At 46.6% G+C, this 22,248-nt stretch overlaps 1 protein-coding gene across 4 annotated transcripts; it reads left to right on the forward strand.

Annotated features, from left to right (window-relative positions):
- Positions 1-1,858: 1,858 nt before the first annotated feature.
- On the forward strand, positions 1,859-21,602 carry SAP130 (Sin3A associated protein 130). 4 transcript variants are annotated; one of them, XM_057378159.1, is made up of 21 exons: positions 1,859-1,962; positions 2,425-2,541; positions 3,347-3,582; positions 4,143-4,301; positions 5,349-5,460; positions 6,949-7,073; positions 7,867-7,991; positions 8,534-8,684; positions 8,886-8,976; positions 9,263-9,367; positions 10,409-10,550; positions 10,819-10,940; positions 13,283-13,615; positions 14,552-14,729; positions 15,956-16,060; positions 16,782-17,143; positions 18,299-18,544; positions 18,835-18,960; positions 19,662-19,765; positions 20,436-20,549; positions 20,745-21,602. In XM_057378159.1, the coding sequence occupies exons 2-21, from the start codon at positions 2,430-2,432 to the stop codon at positions 20,901-20,903; spliced, it is 3,207 nt and encodes a 1,068-aa protein (XP_057234142.1). In that variant the 5' UTR covers positions 1,859-1,962; positions 2,425-2,429; the 3' UTR covers positions 20,904-21,602. The 4 variants fall into 4 exon arrangements, with proteins under 4 accessions (XP_057234142.1, XP_057234140.1, XP_057234141.1 ...); XM_057378157.1 differs by having other exon boundaries at positions 1,860-1,962; positions 18,296-18,544; XM_057378158.1 differs by having other exon boundaries at positions 1,860-1,962; positions 14,555-14,729; positions 18,296-18,544.
- The last annotated feature ends 646 nt before the right edge of the window (positions 21,603-22,248 follow it).

The following is a 22,248-nucleotide window of genomic DNA, read 5'->3' on the forward strand; positions in this document are numbered from 1 at the left end:
GTCTCGGCCCCGCCGCCGCCCCCTCAGGGCCCCGCCGCCCCGCCGGTACCCGCGGTAGCCGCACCTGCGAACGGCGGCCACGCACCCGCCCGGCTCCCGCCGCTCCCGCCGCTTCCGCTTCCGCCGCCCAGCCAGCGGCGCGCGGCGCCTCAGAGTGACGGCGGGGCCGCTGCCATTGCGAGGCCGCTCCCGCGCTGCCCGGAGCCCCGGCACCAGGGGAACAGCAGGGGCTTTCCCGGGACTTGTGTGCAGTCTCAGTGTAAGGAGGTAACGCCAGAAGCGAAGGTGGAACCTGTGTTTTTTTCTGTTCTTAACTGGTCCATTAGCAGTCGCCAGCCTGTGCTGCTGGAAGGAGACCAAACGACTGCTTCCTTCACTTACTCGTTTATTTACAGTGTAAAGACAGGGGGGAACTGAAAGCATATGGCCGATTAAAAAACAGTCGTTCGTCGTTTGTCTTCTCTGTACCTGTTACATCTTCTCCCTCAGAACTCCCCCTGAACTGTCGCTTGTTCCCCCGAGCATGCCGACTCCCCTCAGGCACTCTGTGTGTGCTGTGTGCGGCCCCTGCCGCGCTCCCCGAGCGTTCTGCGGTGTCCCTGGGGGCTGTCTGAGCCTCGCCAGTGGGGCAGCACAACTGCAGGCTCAGGCAGGACGTGTAAAGCCAGAAAAAAAGTCGTGAGTTCAGCCAGGCAGAGCAACTGCGGCAAGGGTAAGGGAGTGTCTCAAGAACTGACCCGCAGGACTGGTCGATGGGTGTGCTGAGAGCGGCATCGCGCCGCAGCAAAGTACTGCTCATGGCCAGAGCASKGCAGGGCTGCTCACTGCACAAACAMTAAGGTCTGCGAGGCACACCTAGGGATTACATACACGTGGCCCTGAAACTTCAAAGGTTTTCTTTCTAGTTTCATTTTAAAATATTATTAAAACTCTGGAAGTGGCAGGTGTCTGGCTGACTTCATCTCTGATGCTCAAGACATGAGAACAATGTCATGAAAAATGGTGGTGTTCTGGTGTGTCTGTAACCAAACGCGAGGCAGCCCTGCACTGGTGGCCTCTCAGGGCTGTGATAACCAAACGCGAGGCAGCCCTGCACTGGTGGCCTCTCAGGGCTGTGATGTACGTCATCTCCAAGGTTTGTGGCATTTTAAATTTTTTTTTCTTTTACCCTGTCCGCCAGTGACAGGGAAGGGTGGGGTGCCCCACCCATATCCCCTTGTCCTTTCCCAGAATGAGGGATGGGGACCTCGGAGAATCCCCGGGATGCTTGGGAAACCCCCCCCACACACGAATTTTGGGAGGGTTGGGGTGCTACCCCCATCTGTGCCTCTGCCATGCGTCTGTGTCCCTTCCCAGGACTGGGAGGAACACTTGTGGGGCTGCCCGAATTTGGGACTGCCCGAATTATGGGGTTTTTGGGATGTTTTTGGGGTTCTGACTCCCTCCGTGACTTGCGGCAGGGACCCCCAATGCCTCCCCGCCATGCCCTCCTGTCACGTCCCAGGATGGGGGTTGGTGATTTTGCCGGGGGCGGGGGGTGGTTTAGCCAGCTGTGGGGCGCAGGAGCGGGACGCGGAGCAGCGGCGGCGCCCCGAGTCAGCGCGGCGGGAGCAGAGGGCGGCACTGCCCTCACAGGAGAGGCCGGCATGCCCCGCCCACCCCGCGTTTCCTCGGAAACCCCGCGGCGTGCGGCCAATGGCGCGCTGAGGCGCAGCACCGCCCCTCCCGCGCCTCGCGAGATCTGTGCCCGCCACAACCTGAGCGTGGACTACAGCTCCCGCCGGCCCCGCGGGGCGGGCTCGGCAGCCAATCAGGCGCGGCAGCCCGGGGTGGGCGGGGCTGGCTGGGGCCAATCGGGTGCGGGCAGCTGCAGCGGCGGAAGCGGCGCTCGGAGYTCGGCAGCGGCGGCGACGCGGGGCGACCGGGCTCAGGGACCGGCGCACGGCGGCGCCCCGGGCACAGGTACTGCCGCGGCCGGTGCACGGCATCGCCCCTATCTGCGGGCCGGGGGCGGCTCCGAGGAAGGGCTGCGGAAGGGGGTGGCGGCCGCTGCTTCAGAGCGGGACGGCGGCAGCGGGGGAACGAGCCTGCGGCTGGCGGGAGCAGTGCAGAGCGGGAATCGCGAAGGGACGACAGCTGGGCAGAGCGGTGCGACCCGGCCCGGGGTGGCGGGGCCGTCTCGCTGCCGGGCACATCCGGGCCCTGCGGCCCATCAGGGCGGCGGGGCGGGGCGGGCAGGGCGGGCGCTGATTGGCCAGCACCGCCCCGCCGCCATTGGCCGGGCGGCGCGCGATCCGCCCGCGCGGGCGCGCCGGGGTGGGTGGGGCCGCGGGGCCGCGCCCGGAGAGCGGGAGGGAGGGAGGGAGGAGGGCACGGCGGTACCGGGCCSAGCGTGTCGCGACATAACGGCCGCGCTGCCCACAGGTGACATGAGCTCGCAGCAGTTTCCCCGTTCGGGCGCGCCTCCCGCCRCCCTGGGACCAGCGCCGCCGCCCATCTCCACCAGCGGCTCCGCCGGGATTATCGCCCCCGCCACCACCGGTAAGCGCGATCCCGGCCCCGAGTCTGTCGGCTCCAGGGGCGGGGAGCAGTCCAGGTGACCCCGCCCCGTCTGTCGCTTTCTTCCGCCTCGGGCGGGAGGAACGAGGCCGTGGTAGCCGACCCGAAAGCTGCCGCGGTTACGCGTGGGGAGAGCATCGTGGGAATCAGTTTAGCTGCTGGCTCTGGAAAGCGCCGGGGATGTGCCTTTGCTGCCAAGTGCCTTGGCGCAGTTGCCTGTGCTCTCAGTTCGTCTGCTATGTGTTCTTAGCAGAAGTGATGAGTAGACATGGGAACATCTAATGGAGCTGTGAATGGGGTGGGAACCCTCCAGCTCCAGCTGTCCTCGCCACGGTGACAGGTTTTCAGCAGTCCACTAGAAATGCTGGGCGAGCAGCGTCATTTTCAGGAGGGTTTATACTTGTTTTTCAGCTTGATATTCAGATACATATTGCATTAAATGCAGCGTTTTTCATGCTGCCTGTTTGATTGGGACTTAATGGCAGTTACTTAGATACTTAAGTATCTTTCACTTGAAAGGAAACTTCATCAATCTGTGTTTAAAGAAAGTGTTTAGATGGACTTCTCAGAGTTGATCCCAGTTTGCCCAACGTTGCCAGGCCCATCAGCTCTGAGGGGAACAGACAGAAACAGTGCCAGAGTTCCCAGTWTTTTCATCACTGGAGTATGTTTAATTGTAAGAGTGAACTTGTTTAATTTAGACATTTCCACCATGTCATCTCTGACCTAGTGGGTGACCAAGGTGAGCTTTTTARCAATTTTTACCTTCTTCTCTTTTGTTCACTAGTGAGTGACGAATCCAGTCGCGAGTCAGAAGTTGCTCCCAGAGAACACATGGGCCCCAGTGGCTCCATACAGCCTCGGGAGGAGAAGCAGGAGCCAGTTGTGGTTCGGCCATACCCACAGGTCCAGATGCTGACACAGCACCACCCTGTCCAGACTGGTGCCCCAGTGACTGTGACAGCACCACCAGCACATTTGACTCCAGCTGTGCCACTTTCCTTTTCAGATGGACTTATGAAGGTAATGAGGAGGTTCATGATTCAGCAGGGAGAAAATACARTCTATATGAGTCAGTGTTGGGGAAAGTAAATTGCACCAAAGCCTTCCCTGCTTTTGTTTCTAAAGCTTTTCTTGMATGCTTCTGTTAACTGCATAGTGCCTTGTGAGTTTGGCTGTTCCAGATGATACACTGAGGACTTCMTAGTATTTCAGCATTATTTTTGAGGGGGGTTTATTTTTTAATAAAACAGTGATTTCAATCAGTTTCTGAAATCTTCCCTTTCCCCTGCAGGGAAGATAATTAACACTGTTAATATCCCGTGTCTGGAGGGCAACACCATAGCCCTGACAGATTCCACTGATGACTCATGCTGTGTGTTAGAACACATGCATATTTCCAGGACAAAAGATGCCTTTTCTTTGTTTGGAGTAACTACATGTTCAGTATCTTTCCTCTCCAAATATTTAGCCATACTTTCASAAACTTTGTCCTCAGGCTTTGACCCCTCAAAATGATTCCTGCTTCAACACTGAGCTCTCATTTGAAGTTGCCAATGGTTCTGTCTTTCCATTTCTTGTAGCCTCCCTTGAAGCCCACCATGCCCAGCCGGCCCATTGCTCCTGCTCCACCCTCTACTCTCTCAGCTCCCACAAAGGTCCCTGGCCAAGTGACTGTGACCATGGAAAGCAGCATACCACAGGCTCCAACAATTCCTGTGGCAACAATCAGTGGGCAGCAGGTCTGGTTTTTTGGTGGCTTTTCTGTTCCATCTCACTGCATGGTCAGGTCAATAAAAATACAGCTGAGGTGGGCTTTTGCAGCAGGAGGGAAGAYAGARAGTAGATTTCCCAACCRGTGCTAGTGGTTGTTGGATCAGTTCTGCTTGGATCATTAAACTTCAGCCTCAGTTATCATTACCTCTTTACAAAACTGCTGATTTGTTATAATCATCCAACTGAGAGAGCACAGCCAGGCTGTGATGGCAGAGCCATACCCAAAAGCTGGGTCTTTCCTTAAAAGCTGTGTCAGTGTCACCTGGAAAATTTCTACTGTAGGGAAGCTGCTGGGATTCATCATTGCAGTGTTCTGCTTCCCTGGGAGGAGATCAGAAGAATACTTCATGGGTTTACAGTGTGTTCTTACTGAACTAGGAGGGACAAAATTTGAAGGAGCCTATGTAGAAAATTCCTTTGAAAATTTTTTCACCCCTTAACTTGACTGCAGTGCCAGTCCTGGTGGTTTGACAATAGTTTCTCAGAACGCTCATCACTAAAACTGTGAAGGCTCAGGTTTTGATTAAGTGCCTTTAAGTGGACTTGAGTTAGTCTGGCTAAGGATGTTCAGTAATTTCAGTGGATTTGTCTTATATTAATATCCCTGGGAAGTCTAGAGTAATAAAATAATACAGTTTGTTCCAACATTTGCCAGGTTTCCACCATTCTCTCAGCGTCATTGGAGAGATGGTATGAAACTATACCTCAGTGTCACCAGTGCTAGAAGGGCTGGCTCTGTGGTTGTTTGTGGGTGACTGTCACCCAAGTACCAGCCATAAAAACAGAGCAGTGAAGCAGATAAATGTTTGCATCTGCCAGTGTCAACAGGCTCTGTAACTTTATCTTGTACAAACACCTGCCTCTTTCCTCAACTTTCAGTGCATCATGCAACCTTGGTACACCAAATAGTTCTCCAAAATCTCTTTTCTGTCTCWGARGCTTARATATGTTAATTTTGTGGTCATTAATTTTGGTCAACACAGCTGACTTGTTTTGTTCTTGAAACTCTACAGGGGCATCCCAGTAACTTGCACCATATCATGGCCACCAACGTGCAGATGTCYATCATCAGGAGTAGTGCTCCTGGGCCTCCACTGCACATCGGAGCTTCTCATCTGCCCCGAGGTAAASATCCAGCTCTGCTATCCCTGCCTTCTGCCCAGCTGGTGCATTTAGCCCTCACTCCTGAAACTCTCCTCGCTGCTAATGCAACTATTTCTTCAGATGTTAAAACTGGTAGTGTGAATGAGTGACTGCTGACCTTTTAGGAATTATGTTACTTCAGCCATTTAGGGCCAGACCATGTGACTGTTTAAAATGCAGGCGGAWACCAGCACATCTGTTATTCTAATTCTTTGCTGTTAAAACAATCAACACTTTCAGGAAAAACCAGTGGTAGACACTCATCTGCCCTGCAAAATGTCATAATCCCTCTTGGTAGCTAGTATTACTCACATGTGGCAGGAGCTCCTTGGCAATTGTGAGGCTGTATCCCAGTCTCACATRTCYACCCATGCATTTTTATGCATCCTARCACATCATATTGTATGCATTTGCATTTACCCATGAGTTAAATGCTGGTGATAACTACAGGCTCTTGTTTCCCAGGATTTTGGATGCTACAGCTTGTAAAACAGGAGATCAGCCCCTTAATGTAGCCTGTCAGATTTCTGACCGCAGCTTTACATTTAAAGTCTTACAGGTTAGGTTGTAGTTCAGCTTTAAACTGATCTGAATTCCAAGTACCACTTGGTGTTTTTATTTTCTTTCATGTTCAATGTTATTTGTTCTCTCAAGAAAAATAAATTGATGTGAGCAAAGACATCATCTTTAACTAGAGCAGTAGCTGAAGCAGTTGTAGCTAAAGCARTGTTATTCACCAGATTCTTGGGGCTCAGCTGCCGCACATTTGGACTCTCAGTGCACATTTTCTTYTTCTCCCTGCTTCTTTCATTTGGTTTGAATATTAACTTTTGAGGTAATAATTTTAATAGAGGACATGTACAGAAGGTATACAGTCCAGTCCATCAACTGATTGCAAGGCTATTTGTCCGCTATCATGATTTATTAAGATCAGGAGTCATCAAACAGTAGACAGATTAATCAATTGCAGGTTTAAATGGTGTGGAGTTTTGGTTTGTGGTTTTTGGGAGAGGGGAGTTGTGGCTGTTTGTTTTGTTGTGTAATGTTTCCTTGTTTTGGTTTTTTTCTTTTGCAAATGTATTTTTCTTCTGAACTTCGTCAAGTGCAGTGAGATCATTGCTGGTATCAGGTGACTTATTTACACATTGGCTCAGTAATCAAACTGAATTATTTGTACTGACTTCCATAGCTTGGAATACGAAAACATGGAATTTGCAATACAGGCCTATTATAGGGGAATAAGAAATACCTCTRAAGCAAATTAATTTAAAGTAATACCTATCCCTTCACACATGCTTTTGTAAATGTTATGTCTGTTGGTTGAAAGCCTTATTTTTACACTAACATCACCTGAACTGACATGCATATGAAATGCATTAGAATGAAAATACCAGCAATGTCAGGGTCTGGCTGCAGTTGTGACGGAGCCGATAGGTGTGTGGAATTTTAACAGGCTTGGTTTGTTCCCAGGTGCAGCAGCTGCTGCAGTGATGTCCAGTTCTAAAGTAACTACAGTCCTGAGACCAGCTTCCCAGTTGCCAAATGCAGCCGCAGCTCAGCCAGCAGTTCAGCACATCATTCACCAGCCAATCCAGGCAGGTAGCAGTCAGGCAGCTCTGCAATCACTGACCAACAGCTCCAAATGCTTCCTGGCAYGCATCTGTAATGTATAACCTCTCATGGCCTGTTTGCTGGGCTGAAGCTACTGTCAGCTCCCTTCCAAGTCTGTTTGCTTTATTTCCTTCCTAGACTTGGTGCCAGAAATTGGGGTTTTATCTTGTCTCCAAAGGAAAGGCAATTCAGTTCAGACATGCTCTGAAATTTTTAAGTCTGAAAAATCTGGTACAATGTGCTGGTGTTGATTTATTCTTCAACATATGAATTGATGTAGAATTTGTGAAATTTCATTGGAATATGCTTCTGTGTATCTCAGCTTTTRTACATGTATAAAGAGAAGATTGTAGATATCTCCCTACAGCAGTGCTGTGTTCAGCATTAGGAAAGAGAGTTAAACATTTTCCCATTGTGCTTTCAGTTAGGATCCCAATGTAATCACCTCTGACTTTGAGTGTACTTGGATTGGAATTCCTTTTCATTCTGAAGGGAACTGACCTTTGGGATTTTTTCTAAAGACCTTCAAGAATTCTGGTCTTGTTAACTTTGTTGGTTATTGGTTCCTGTGCTGAGTATGTGTTGAAACCAGGACAGATCTGCTTAAGAGCTTGCAGATCAATTCAGAAAGCCTGGAAATGTCTCAGAAGGCCAGAACTTAGTGATGAGGTATAGGAAAGCCAGTTTTAACCAAGTAATTCCTAGTAGTTCTCTAAAGTGCAGAATTTCCTTTCTGAATGTTCCCTCTTTGACTCTTTTTTTTTTTCTTTTAAATAGTCTCGTCCTCCTGTGACAACTTCGAGCACTATTCCTCCTGCAGTGGTGGCCACCGTCTCGGCCACGAGAGCTCAGTCGCCTGTTATCACCACAACAGCAGCACATGCCACAGAGTCAACCCTCAGGTAAAACCTACAGTGTCTGACTTGACAGGAATTGCAGCAGAGCTGATCATCCCCTACATGTGGGATGATATAAAACAAAAATAGYAATGCTTGCACAGTGCAAATCCTTGCAGTTCTGTGAATAAAAATGGTTATAAACATGAACTGCTGCTCTGTGTTAATGAGAAGAAAAAACCTTAATAATCCCTTTTGAAGTCCTGCTCCCTGGACAGCAGAGTTTGTGTTGCAGGAGCTTGTGGATGTTTGGCCTATATTCTGTAGAGAGACACAGTGAAAAGTGACACGTGAATGTTGAAAACCATCCCTGACAGGAAGTTCACTCTACAAACTGATAAGAGTTGTGATAAGGCTCTCCTCCTGGCTGGGTACATAGGGCAGATGAGGACAGAGCAGTGTAGTTCAAATTCCTTCTGTTGCTTTGCCACACAGAAGTGCTGCTGTCACCGTGAAGGAGACCACGGTCTGATGTGCATCCCTGTGTTACATCTTTCATATTTAATATCCACACGGTTGTCCTGATGAYTCCTTTCCCTCCTCTGCAGCCGCCCCACGCTGTCCATCCAGCAGCACCCACCCTCTGCAGCCATCAGCATCCAGCGGCCGGCGCAGCCCCGCGACACGGCCACGCGCATCACGCTGCCCTCGCACCCCGCCATCGGCACGCAGAAACCACAGCTCCACACCATGGCTCAGGTAAGCTGCAACAATCCAAAAACCCTCCTGCTGCTTCTAGAGATCTCTTTTGTTCATTGCTTGCAGGCTAAGAGTAAATTTTGGAAAAGAGTTAGTATGAGTTAGAAATTAATGTTCTTTACAGTCAATGCAACATGATTCCATACTAAGTACAGATTTTAAATATAGTAATCTTCTAACTTTAAGAATTTCTTTTCATAGAAAACCATWTTCAGTACTGGTACTCCAGTAGCAGCAGCAACTGTGGCACCTATTCTGGCAACAAATACCATTGCCTCAGCAACCACAGCTGGTGAGTATCCATAGTGCTGTTGTGGGAGCATTGTGAGGGGTAGAGGTTGTTGTTGGTTTGTTTTGGCTTTCTTCTTTGAATTTAGAACCTGATCATTTCTGAGCAAATCTATTTTTATGGTAAAGACTGCATTTAGAGGTGTGTGAGCAGGTTTCAGGAGAGAWATAGTTCTTCAGGGAGGTTGTCTGATTGGGGGTTTGCCCTCTTTATTTAGATATAGATACACCAGCATGGTAGRGCTCCAAAGAAAGATCTGCTATTAAGTTTGGTTTTTTTTTTTCTTTAGGTTCTGTATCTCACACCCAAGCGCCTACAAGCACCATTGTTACCATGACAATGCCCTCACACTCTTCCCATGCTACAGCTGTCACRACCTCAAACATCCCAGTTGGTGAGTGATTTCAGTTTTCAGAAAAGTCTAACTGATGCTTCAATTTTTCTCTTTATGCTGGAAGTGTTTGTGCATGTTAGCAAATTAAGGAGGGAAAGAAAATCAGTTCAAGCTGGGAGAAACCAATTAATAGATCTGCTGTTCYAATTTTTTTTCATACCAGGAAGACATAGATATTCTAGTAGGAGTAGGGAATGAAATGGCTCATTTACTTCCTCTGTTGAATTTTTAGACAAACTTGGGCCTTTTGGCATTTCAAAACCTGCATTGGATACTCTAAAAGTTGTAACTGCTTGGTGATAGACTGTGGTTTTCACAGTTGATTTTGTAAGTTACTTCATGTGCTTGTTGAGGTGTTAGGTGTAGCCTAGCTGAGTTTGATTAATGTGTTCACTTAAATGTAAAACACCAAGGTCTAAAGGTGGGAACTTTATTTGCCTGGATRTGGAATGTGCCTGAGATGTTTCCTATAGAACTGCTTAAGTTTTCTTTTTTTTGTCTATTTTCCTGCTGACCTCCTTGTTCTTTTGAAATCTTGTAATCTCTTTTCCAGCCATAAATTTCCAAAGAGCGAAATAATATCTCTATACATCAACGTTTCTTGTAAAGCTTTTGTAGGTGTTTTCTTTGTTTTCGTGGCCTCTGTCYACATTCACTTGTCTGCTTTGGTCTCATTTCCCTTGATCTCTGCTTTCACAAYTCAGATAACTTGTTCTTGACAGCAGAAAGATTTTGGGCTGATCCTAAAAGATATTAACTTCATTTGAGCACTGAAGTGACTTTGTTAGAAAGTACAATTTCTGTATATACTTAGAATCTCCATTCATTTTGATGTCAGTTGATGATAAATGCTTTGTTTTGCTTTTTATTTTGGCCTRTGGTGGATAGGAAATCATCTGTGGATGGGGTGGGTTGTTTTGGGGTGAGAGGCAAGGGAGTAGTGTTGGTTGTTTTGTTTGACAAGATTATTAACCTTGCCTTTGCAGTGTTTAGTAGCTTTTCCTTTGCCTGCCTGTTGATTACATGTTTGTTTTTCTGTAGCTAAAGTGGTTCCCCAGCAAATCACACACACTTCTCCCCGGATCCAGTCTGACTACACAGCAGAGAGGAGTAACCTCATCCCTCTGTCCAGCCACCGGGCATCTCCAAACCCAGTAGCAATGGAAACCAGAARTGACAACAGGTGGGCAGAGAGCTAACAGCTCCATCAGTGAGGGTGTGTGAGAGGAGGGTTTGAGTGCCCTGCTGCTTTTCTGCATTCTGATATGGTGGAAATAATGTGAAAACCTGGGGGGATGGGATTTGGTGGTTTTGAATGGATTGTGAAAGTTGAGGTGATTGCTGCRTTATGACAGATGAGATTGGAAAGCACAGGGAGTGCTAAAGGGCAGGGGTTGAAGGTTAACTGTTGAGCTCACGTGTATAACTCTTTCTCTCTTTGATGCCTGTAGGCAGTCGGTGCCTGTGCAGTTCCAGTATTTCTTACCTACATACCCCCCCTCTGCCTACCCTCTGACTGCCCACACCTACACCCCCATCACCAGCTCCGTGTCCACCATCCGCCAGTACCCAGGTAAGGCCAGCTGGGGCAAGCACACTGGGCTGCTTTGTTGAGCTCTGAGCTTCTGAATGTGCTTTGGGGATGGGAGGAACTAAAAGGCTTTTGCACTTGGTCCTGACAGTTTGTCACAAAAAGTCTTTATGACTTATTGATAGAGGGGAAAACTCATGGACAAGGGATGCTGAACTGCTTCAGAGCCTACTAAATAACAGTTAATAACAGTTTTGTCAGGASTTTCATATTTGATATCACAGGGGTTGCGTGCCTGTAAGTAAAAGGTTTTGATTCTGCAAATCAAARTAGTTCAGCTCCTCCAAACCAAGCCAACGCTTTGTTGCATCTTCATTTCCTGATGTTCTGACAAGCTCTTTCAATRTCTTCACAGTTTGAGAGAGAAACCTAAACGAAAAAGGGAAAAAATAATCTGCCTTGCACACTTGCATTAGTGYTCTGTTTAGTAGAATGGAGCAATTAATATATTTGAACTGTTGCAGTAATTTGCAGTCAAAAAAATTACTCACAACCCAAGCCTAAGTCACTCGGTGACAAAATCTGGAGCATTTTTAACTTACTGGGTTGTTTAGGGCTGTTCTCCATAATGTGATMATTTTCCCTCTCCAGGCTGTAAGAACATGCATGATTTGGATTTTCATGGCATTTCTGTGTCTGCTGGCAGCACGTTACCTGTGAGCAGTGTAGAGGGAATCCAGGAGGACTGGGAGGTGGCAAAGCCTATTTATTGATCTGGAAAGTACAGAATCATAGGGTTCTTCAGGTTGAGAAAGACCTTAAAGATCATGCAGTGCAACCATTAACCCAGCACTTCTAAGGCCACCACTAAACCATTTTTCCCAGGTGACAGATCCACACGTTTTTGAGGTTCTGCCAGGGATGGGGACTCCACCACTTCTCTGAGCACCCTGTTCCAGGGCTTAACAACCCCTGATGTGAAGAATTTTTCCTAATATCCAGTCTAAACCTTCTGTGCCAGAACTTAATTGCACACAGTCAAAGGTTCCAGTTCTGGAGGCACACTGGGGTGGTGGTAGGCTAATGGTAATTTGTATAAAAGCACATGTAGGTTCTTCATCAGGTGCTTATTGACAGAGACATTTTACTTGTTAAATTGACTTGAAGAATCCATGGAAGGCATTAATTATGAYAGCTGGTGGTGACAGCTTAAAGCAGAGGATTCCAGGTATGAGGAGGGGCATGCACCTATGCTGGGCACAGCTGGGTAAGGGTACAGAGGAAGTACAGAGGAGACTTTTAAAAGATCACTGAGATAAGGAGTTAATACAGAGTTTTGGAGGAAGAATGTTGGCTTTGGTTTTCCAAATGCTGGTTGTGTTTTACATAGTGTCCCAAAAAGATTTTACTGGATAGAAAGTTTTGCAACAACAGTGTTTTGACTAAGATAATAAATGTGCCATACTTRATACAGAGCCATTTTCAGGGACGTGGTTTCAGTTTTGGACGCCTGTTTTTAGAGTGTCTTGTCAGCACAAGAACTTGATGGAAATCCTGTGACAATGATAAAACCAGCTTGTTCTGCATTGTTGGCAAGCAAGGCCATTGTTGGCAAGTTCACACTTGCATTCTGTGTGTGGCTGCAGAAATCCTGGTGCAGCTCTGTAGAGACTGGAAAYCTGGAGATCCAGGATCTGCAGGTGGTCCAACAGTATCATTAAGTGCTGCATGGGAGAGCTGTAATGTGATGTATAATGGATCTGAAAAGATGGAATTAGTTGTTTAGAGCTGTGAATTTATTGAAATGAGTTTAACTWCTTMGAGGAGTCGTGTTGTTGGGAACATTGCCCTGCCACTAAAYGATAATTRTGTTCATTTGAGCTGTGGGAWSCAGCCTATAATTGTGAACCCTGTTCTGGGACCAGATAAGGCTGTGTTCAACTTCAGAGTTGAGTCAGCTTCAGAGCACGAGGAATTACCTAGGTTTCTTATTCCTTTTATTCTATTTTTTTTAAGCAGAAGAAGTGCCAAGTATTGGTACTTGCAACCATTGTAAAATAAGCTAGTKAGCAAAAATAGAGCACAGCATTCTRAGACYGTAATTTGAGTCTACCTAAWRGCAGAGTTAAACTTGATCTTTTCTCTCTTGCTGCAATTTGAAATTAAAAATGGAGTGAAAATCAGCAGTAATGTTTAGTTCTTCTGGCAGACAATCTTACATCTCTACTCTCAAATTTACTACTGTAACAAGCAGAGTGGCAAATTAATTTTTTCAAAGCAAAAAAAAAAGTCTGAAAAGTTAGTATTTGAGCAAGAGGTTGGTAGGGGAAACTGAGGCAACCTTCTGGGTAGATGTGATGAGGTGTCTGTGTTGCTGCTCCCAGTTTCAGCCCAGGCGCCCAACTCGGCCATCACAGCTCAGACCGGTGTGGGAGTGGCCTCCACGGTGCACCTGAACCCCATGCAGCTGATGACAGTGGATGCATCTCACGCCCGGCACATCCAGGGCATCCAGCCAGCCCCCATCAGCGCCCAGGGCATCCAGCCCGCCCCCATCAGCGCCCAGGGCATCCAGCCCGCCCCCATCAGCGCCCAGGGCATCCAGCCAGCACCCATCGGGACACAAGGACTCCACCCCGCCGCCCCCATGGGTGCTCAGGGGCTGCAGCCAGCACCCATCGGTGCCCAGCAGCCACCGGGCGACGCCAAGACCTCGGGTAAGAGAAGCAGCCACGTCCTCCTTCAGGCCGGGACACAGCAGCTGAGCTGCTGGCCCACACATCTGGCTCTGATTGATTCTCTTGTTACAGTCTCTGTGGTCCAGAGGTGGGCACTGAGTACATCTGTGCACATACATATTCTCCCAGCAGATACCTGTTGCCTAGTTCTGAACTGATTTATTTTTAAASCATACTAGGTGGAGTGTGTGGGTAGCCGTGGATGGGTTACTCCAGTGGAAAAGACTGGTAGTGCCTGAGCTTTAACAAATGCCTTCAGAAGAGTACCTTACTTTTCTGAGCAATCTTGTCCAGCTGTGCATTAGATCCCAAGAGCAATTAGAATAGGGCCAGGTGCCTTTTGCTGTTGGGTAACCTGATCTTGAGCTGTGACAGAAACCATTTTTCATTAARAATGATTGGTCTGATGAAGCCCCAACAACTTACTGGAGGAATGGGATATGACATCCAAGAGGATACACTGTTGCTAGCTGGCAGGCACTGCACAGTGACTTCCTGGCTGTCCRCATGCTCTGCATCCCTTAGTTGGCTGAACAGGCTCTGGCAGGAGGTCAGAACACAAACACAGCTGATGCATGTGTTGCCACGTAGGCTCTACCAGAAGTGTTACTCTGTTGACCCAATTGTGTTGGTCTCCCTCATAGTGATTTCTGTATTTTCCATGTCTTCTGGAAGGAATTATTTCCCTCAAAGCAGTCGTTAGGCATGAGGTAGTTTCCATCTTCCCTTGCTTGTGGCAATGATACTGCTTACAAAAGAGTCTGAAAACACTGCAGTTAGAGACTGGGGAACTCAGGGAATGTACAACATCTGCTCTGCAAACACCTGCTTTGTCATCACATTTCCTTAAGTAACTGCTACTTTCCCCTCTCTCTCTGCTCTCCTGTCTGCTGTATCCATRTCCATCCTTCCCAGCAGTAGTCTTGGCAGATGGAGCCACCATTGTAGCCAATCCTATTAGCAACACCTTCAACACTGCTTCTGCAGCAACTACAGTTGTGCAAACCCACAACCAGAGTGCCAGTGCCAGTGCTCCAGCCCAGGGCTCCTCCCCRCGCCCGAGCATCCTCCGCAAGAAACCGGCCACCGATGGGTGAGTAGAACTGAAGGTGATGTGACCCTTCCATACAACCCAGCCCRGCCAAATGGAATCATTTCAGTGGAGAGAAGGAATACTGTAGCAGATTATTCAGTCAGCCGTGGTTGTGAGTAGCCTGCTGAGCAGTGAAACAGTTTTTTCCTCCCCCAGGGCAGGATATAGGTTTCTGCACTGTCAGTAATAAAATGAGAAGAAGGACAGTTTGTCTTCTCAGTCGTGAAAGTGACCCTTTGAGGGAAAGTGGATTTGAGACTTTCTTGCTTAGTGTGATAAAAAGAAAGAGTTCATAATCTACTAAAATTAGAATTGGGTGMTTTGTCTTCAGCGCTTTTCTTGGAAGAATATGTGGATGAGTGGAAAGGATAGGATTAGTACCCTGCTGTGAAATCTGATTAGGAAGAAGGGAGGGAGTAACTTAAACTCTTAAAATATTTTATGTTGCCTGTCTATTTTTAAATGCCTTAATAAAGAGGCAAGAGACAGCTTTAGAATTAACAATGCATTTCCTCCCAACYAGCAACTGAAAACGTTTGGAACTAATGTGTCTTGTGAGATTAAAATTGCATATTTTTTACGTGGGTGGAAAGCTTTTTTAAGGCAGAGAAGCTKCAGGCTGTACAACAGARAGCGAAGTTAAAGAGTCAGAGGTAGATCACTAAAGYATTTCCATTTGAAAAGTTGATTATTTTGGACAACAGTTTGACTTTCGGTCCCACAGGAGACTAAATAGTCTCTAAAATAACTTAATYAGCCTTATCATCCTAACATCCATACTCAGGCCTTGGAGTCAGGGTCTGACAGTCCAGTCCAGCTAGAGGGAGCAAAAGCCTACATGAGCACTGTTCAGTTCCTGATGATTTGCTCCGTCTTGAGGCAGGAGTACTGGACAGTAGCATGGCCAGACACCTTTRTCCACTGCTGGAGCCTGGCAGTTGCAGCAAAGTGTTCTCACTGACAGGATGAAAGTAAAGCTGGCATTCKTGGAGAAGCCCTAAATTGGGTGAGACTAGGCCAGAGCAACTTTTAAAAGAAAATATAATACCTAATTTGAAAAGTAAAACGAGACTCCTTCTGTAGCGAATTGGTTATACTGAAGACAGAGAGCAGTGATGCAGCCATAACTTCTGTCCTGGTTTCTGTAAGAGCTGATTTCTCTGCTCTCAGGGGTGTTTGTCTTTGCACCAGGAGGTGGGAATCCCAAATCCATCTGTCTCTTACAGGCTGGCAGTCCGGAAAAGCTTAATTCCCCCTCAGCCACCTGACGTGGCCAGCACACGTGTTGAGAGCACGATGCGAAGCACATCTGGATCACCAAGGCCTGCTGGGTAAGAATTTAGGAAATAGCCAACTGCATCATAATAGTTTCATTATATTTGTTTGAGTTGTGTTCTTTGGCTATTGGAGCATTTTCTTTCTTTTGGGAAACGATCTGTTTTGAATTCGTGATGAACTTAAACAGCCTTGACAAGTTCTGCTGTTTGCGAAGCTGAGGAAATTACCTTTCAAAGCTGTGGTGATGAGCTTTCACAGAAACAAACAAAGCCCCTCTGCCATTGTAAGAGGATAGGCCTCAAAACTTTTTCTGTAGTACTTGAAAATTAGTGCTGAGGAAAGGTAAATGCCTCTTCTGTCCTGCTTCAGTTGAGTTCAGTGGCTTTACAATTTGTTGTTTTGTAACTGTAAGCCACACTGGGAACTCCTGCAAGAGGATGGGGCCAGTACAGTTTTGGGTAAAAGTTCCTCTTTCTGCATTGTGAAACTGTTTTGATCCTTTTACAAGTATTTTGAAGTTACCTGGAATTAGTCATGAGATTTACTTGCCATAGTGAATGGAAAAAAGTAGTATCTATAATAAATAGAAAGGGTTAGAAAGGGAGAAGAGAAGGGAATATAACTGAGATAAAGCCTTCTCCTGTTGTTAAACACTTTACTGAGCCAGGAAAAACTGGATAGTCTGACTCAAGTTTAGCTCRTTCACTTTGTTCTGGGTGCTCACGACCAAGTTACAGTTCACTTCACTTTGTTTTGCTTTTATTTGTGCTGCAGTGGCAAGCCAAAGCCTGAAATTCACGTGTCCATGGCCGCTCCAGTGCCTGTGTCTATGGAGGCTGTGTCTAACCAAGGTGGCGAGCAGCCCACCATCGCAGTGCCCCCGACCTCCCAGCAGCCTCCCTCTGCCATTCCAACCATCATCGCGGCTGCCAGTCCCACCTCTCAGCCTGCAGCAGCGCTGGCCACCATCCCAGGAGCTGTTCCAGCTGCTCCACCCACTTCCACCACCATCGTGGCAGCACCTGCTCCCCCGTCCACCATGAGCGGGGCCCTGTCAGCGGTGCTGGGCCCTGTGGTACCAGAGATCAAAATCAAAGAGGAAATGGAGCCCATGGACATCATGCGACCTGTATCTGGTAGGTGGCTGGTCAGCATCAGGTTGCTTTTTTTGGTTTTGAGACAGTGGAGGAATTAGGAAGATTTCAACAGTTCCATCTTGAAAATAAAAGGACATCTCTTCCATGGTAGCTCAGAAAACCAGAGTTCCCATATGCCTTATACTCAGAAAGATCTTTGCCTTTTCCCTAAACTTCCATGAARTCACTTGTTTTTGTGGCTGCTTTGTTCATGTTCAAATGATCCAGTTCCAAAGAGTCTGTGTGAATTCCTTGCCTAAAAGGCACATGCTCAGCAGTGGTACTGATATATTATGGAACAGCTCGGTTAAATTCAGTTTGCTCACAAATCCTGCTGTTCAGGTCCAGTGGCCTTTCTTGTATGTGAAGAATTCGTGGCCAGAGTAGGACAGCCTAGGGTCCTCCTGTGATTCATGCCTATTTTTCTCTAGAACTTTTCAAAATGTTCATTATATTGCCTTACTTATCCAGCTTGTCCATACTTGATATCAGATGGYACGGTCAGTAAATTCAGATCCTTAAAGATCTTATCAGGCTCTGTATCGTGGCAAAATGATAGGAATGCATCCCACCTTGATGAGTTTCAGAGCTCAGGTTTAGCTCTTGGTTTTGTCACTCTCCTTGAAGCTGGATATTGTCCTGTGAGAAAGCAGCTCCTTGCTGCAGATGTGTCTGGAGCGTAGGCAAATAACATTATGCTCTTTGGGCTTCTTCTTCTTCTGTCTCTTCCTGGCATTTGTGGGTATGCCACATTGCCAAGAGATTCTATCCCAGAAATTCTGTGCTGCAGCCTTGGTCATGGCTGATGGAGATTTTCCYTCACAAGAGGATAAGGATTTGCTTATGTGACAGTGACGTGTGCTGTTGTACATACAGAGGGATTTATTTTACAGTAACACAGATGTTAGCATGATTCCTTTTTGTAACATTAACTAATGTAAGCTTCAGATATGAAGCAAGTGAGGGACAATTGGCTCTRCTCTCATTCTTTATCTATGTGAGACACTAAAGACTTCAGCTTGTAGGCTCATCCTAGGAATTTATATCTGGCCTGTTGGTACACACTGTAGTTCTCACAAGGTAGTGTTCAAACAATGCCTTCCTTACCTTCCCCTGCTGATGGTTTGGGTTCTTCTCTTTCCTTCCTCTCAGCAGTCCCTCCTTTGACTACAAGTACTGTGTCTCCATCTCTGGCACTGCTGGCCAACAACCTTTCCATGCCTCCAAGCGATTTGCCACCTGGTGCCTCACCAAGGAAGAAACCCCGTAAGCAGCAGCATGTCATCTCCACAGAGGAAGGGGACATGATGGAAACAAACAGCACTGACGAYGAGAAATCCACTGCCAAAAGTTTGCTGGTGAAGGCCGAGAAGCGAAAGTCTCCTCCAAAGGAGTATATAGGTAATGACATCTCTGATGACTTTTTTTCTTGKTCAGGTGTCTGTACTTTCTCTTCTGTTTGTTGATCAGAGAAGGTGCTCTGTCATGTTCCCACTTCCTAAATACCAGTAATAGAGAATCCAAGTGTCTGTTCTTCACCACTTTTTGCATAGAGCTGTTTAGGGAAAATTAATTTCTCAACACGCATTTTGTATGAGGTAGCACTTACTGATCTGCTGCTGGAGTTCTTGTGGATGCCGATCTGCTTTCCCTGCTTAGTGATGATAACACAGTTCTGGCTCCTTTTGTAGATGAGGAAGGTGTGAGATACGTCCCTGTGCGACCCCGGCCGCCCATCACTCTGCTCCGTCAYTATCGCAACCCTTGGAAAGCTGCTTACCACCACTTCCAGAGATACAGCGACGTCCGCGTCAAAGGTCAGTCTGGGCTGCGGCACAAAAGAAGGGAAGGAGACTACCCACAATTTAGTTTTGTAAATCAAAAAATGGTGTGGGTATTGATGAATCTATTTATGCACAGTGATAGAAACTTGCTCACAAAGAGTACCCTCATAAAGGTGATAGGCTGTGGTGATAGGCTGCAGTTGAGTTTTCTCATTCATTACCTAGCACTTGCCAGTTTAATCACAAACATCCTAGATTTAGTGTAACTAGTCTTGTCAAGTAACAATTGGGCTTTAAAAGAAGACTTTTTTCCCTAATGCAATGAAAACAGATAATGTCTTCTAGACTTTTTAGCTAGTGTTTTAGAATTTTTAAGCAGACGGGGTTTTCACAASTGTGTAAATACATCTAGGAGAGAGTGGAAGTAGTATAAGGTGGACCTTTTACTTGTTTGTGCCAGGTGTTTAAAACACTGAGCACTACATTCTTTAAATGAGAAAAAAATGAGTTATGAAAYAATCTTTCTGAAAACATAGATATCCTGTTAGTAAGTGAGAGCAGCAGTCAGGTATGTGGCAGATGGGAAGTCACTTTCCTCTCTCAATCAAAACGTTGCTCATTGTCAGTTATTAGGATGTAGGGGAGCAGAACTTGGGTTGTTSTTGTTTGAGAAGAGAGGCCTGGCCAGCTGCTGAAATCTGAGTATCGTATTCTTGTGTTTTTGCTGGTGACAGAAGAGAAGAAGGCCATGCTGCAAGAGATTGCCAATCAGAAGGGTGTATCCTGTCGTGCACAAGGGTGGAAGGTCCATCTCTGTGCAGCACAGCTGCTACAGCTGGTAGGTGCATGGGGCTTGGAGCTTCCTGCAACATGGGGGAACATGAAGCTGTGTAAGTCAGGAAGATGTTCTTACAAATCAGTACATCGGGATCCCCTAAAGGAGCTGGTGTGTAGAGCCCAAAGGGAGTGGGACATGGTTTCCCCTTTCTCAGGAATGTGGCATAAGTGGCTTGGAAACTTGGAGTGTTGGTTTTGATCCAGACATAAGAGCTGATGTATTTTGTACAGATGATCAAAACTGGCAACTCCCTCCTGCTGATGCACAGGTCTGAAGAAGCGTCTGTTTGGGATGGTGCGGCTGATCTGAGGAGGCAGCACTGATCCACATTCCTGGATGCTTCTGTTTCAGGTTGGGGGTGAGGTAGGTGCTCTGCATTTTAGCACCAAACTCCCCAAAACCTCTGCATTCCTGGAATAGTATTGTGAGAAGTAGGGGAAGCAGTTGTGGTCAGGATCCATGTTTCTTCAGAAGAGGAGCAATCCTGTAAATAGGATGTTAAAAAGAATGATAGTGCCACATTTTGTCAAAGACTCCATCTTCTGAATCACTTGACAGGAGCAGCTGAGAGGGGAATGGATTGTCACTGTTTCTGTGTAGCTTTGGTAACATGGGCAAGTGCTGGCCAGCTTGGCAGTGACCCTTCTCATGAAGGGCTGATGTCTTTTAGACCAACCTGGAGCACGATGTGTATGAGAGACTGACTGCCCTGCAGGAGGGACTCATTCCTAAGAAAAAGGCGGCGACTGATGATGACTTGCATCGAATCAATGAGCTGATACAGGTAGGTCCTGTGCTTCTCAACCCCAAATTACACCCTTAGTTCCAAAGCATCCTACTGCTCTCAGTAAAAGCTAAAGCTGACCTAAAACAACCCCATGTGGGTTCACTTCAGTGCCATCAGTTACAAGGGACATTGTAGGAAATGGGATTGCTCAGAGCAAACATTCAGCAGTTAATGACAAGTGTTTCCTTTCAGGGGAACATGCAGAGGTGTAAACTCGTGATGGATCAAATCAATGAGGCTCGAGACTCCATGCTAAAGGTCTTGGATCACAAGGATCGTGTTTTRAAGCTTCTAAACAAGAATGGAACTGTCAAGAAGGTGTCCAAATTAAAGCGAAAGGAGAAGGTCTGAACGCAGACTAATGACTTTGGAAATGGAGAACGTGTACAGAATGGAGCTGAACYGTTTTGTAGCTTGGGTTTATTTTTAAGCAGAGCATCTGAATAAAAAAGGATGAGTTTAGGGAACAGATGGACATGTGAAGCCTGGTGACCTGAAGGGATTGTCCTTGATCTTGTTATAATGAGCAAAGATTTCTCTCAGGCTCATCCCTTTTTAAAGTCTTTCCAGTCCCACTGTTTAACTCTTCTGATGTGTCAGGTATGGWCACAGCTGTAAAGCAGGAGATTGTGCAGGGGACTCCAGGAAGCTGACATACAGATATGGACCCAGACAGCAGCCAAGCTCCCAAGCAACGAAAATGGCACCTCTTTCTGTTACCCCATCCAGTTCTCATTCTGACCTTCCAGTGTCTAAAGCAGCCTTCTTAACCAGTGCCACTGCACTAGGGGATCTGCCACAAAGAATCTCCAACAGCTCAGAAGTCCTAGCTGTCAGGATTTAAAAAAAAAAAAAAAAGGAAAAAAATCAGGGGCGGGGGGAATAATTTCAAAGTGATATTGTAGTGTCTGTGTGTGTGTCTGTGTTGGTGCTCTGGGATACTTGTGTTGAGGTACCTCTTGCAACAGAGGTGCTGTAGCTAGTGTAATGTTAATTGTACGTACCACATACATCCTGAAAACATGAATAAAGCAATTGGAGGGTTTTGTATGTGAGCAGTTTGTGTACCTTTGTACCGGTGAAACTCTTCAAGMTGTAAACTTGAAAACAAAGCTCTGGAAGAAGCCTGAGGGGAGAAGAAACAGCGTATTGGGAAGCAGCCAGCACCCTGTGCTGTGGAGAGTGGGTAATGCAGCTCCCAGTTCAGCTCCTAAAGATGAAACATGCATTATCCCCCATATACTTGTACATTTTAATATTTTAGAAAAACTGCCAAATCAGTTCATTTTTARTCTCCTCAGCAGGAAACTTCAGTTTCATTAACTAAGTCTTTTAAGAACACGTTCTTTTCCCCATCCAGTCACAGCGCTGTTATCTTGCCTTTATTCAGAACTTAGGTATAAAAAATAGTATTTAATCTTAATTCCTGRTTTTTATGAATAGAGAAGTAATCAGAATGTCCATATTCACACACTTCTTGTGTTTTTAACACATGCAAACCAAATTTATTTTAACTTTGAATGACATTCTTTCATATTAGCTTGATTTTGCTCGTTCGTTCAAATGAAACCACTTCCATTGTAAGATACAATTCTAATATAATGATACTGTAACTTCAGTATCAGGAAAGTTACAGTAATTGTGTGTGTATGTATGTTGAAATTAAAAGCAGAGGTAAGACCAGAAAAGATGGGAA

This window comes from Malurus melanocephalus, unplaced genomic scaffold (assembly GCF_030028575.1).
Source record: "Malurus melanocephalus ecotype Western Australia unplaced genomic scaffold, MMel_1.1 scaffold_343, whole genome shotgun sequence".
NCBI lineage: Eukaryota > Metazoa > Chordata > Aves > Passeriformes > Maluridae > Malurus > Malurus melanocephalus.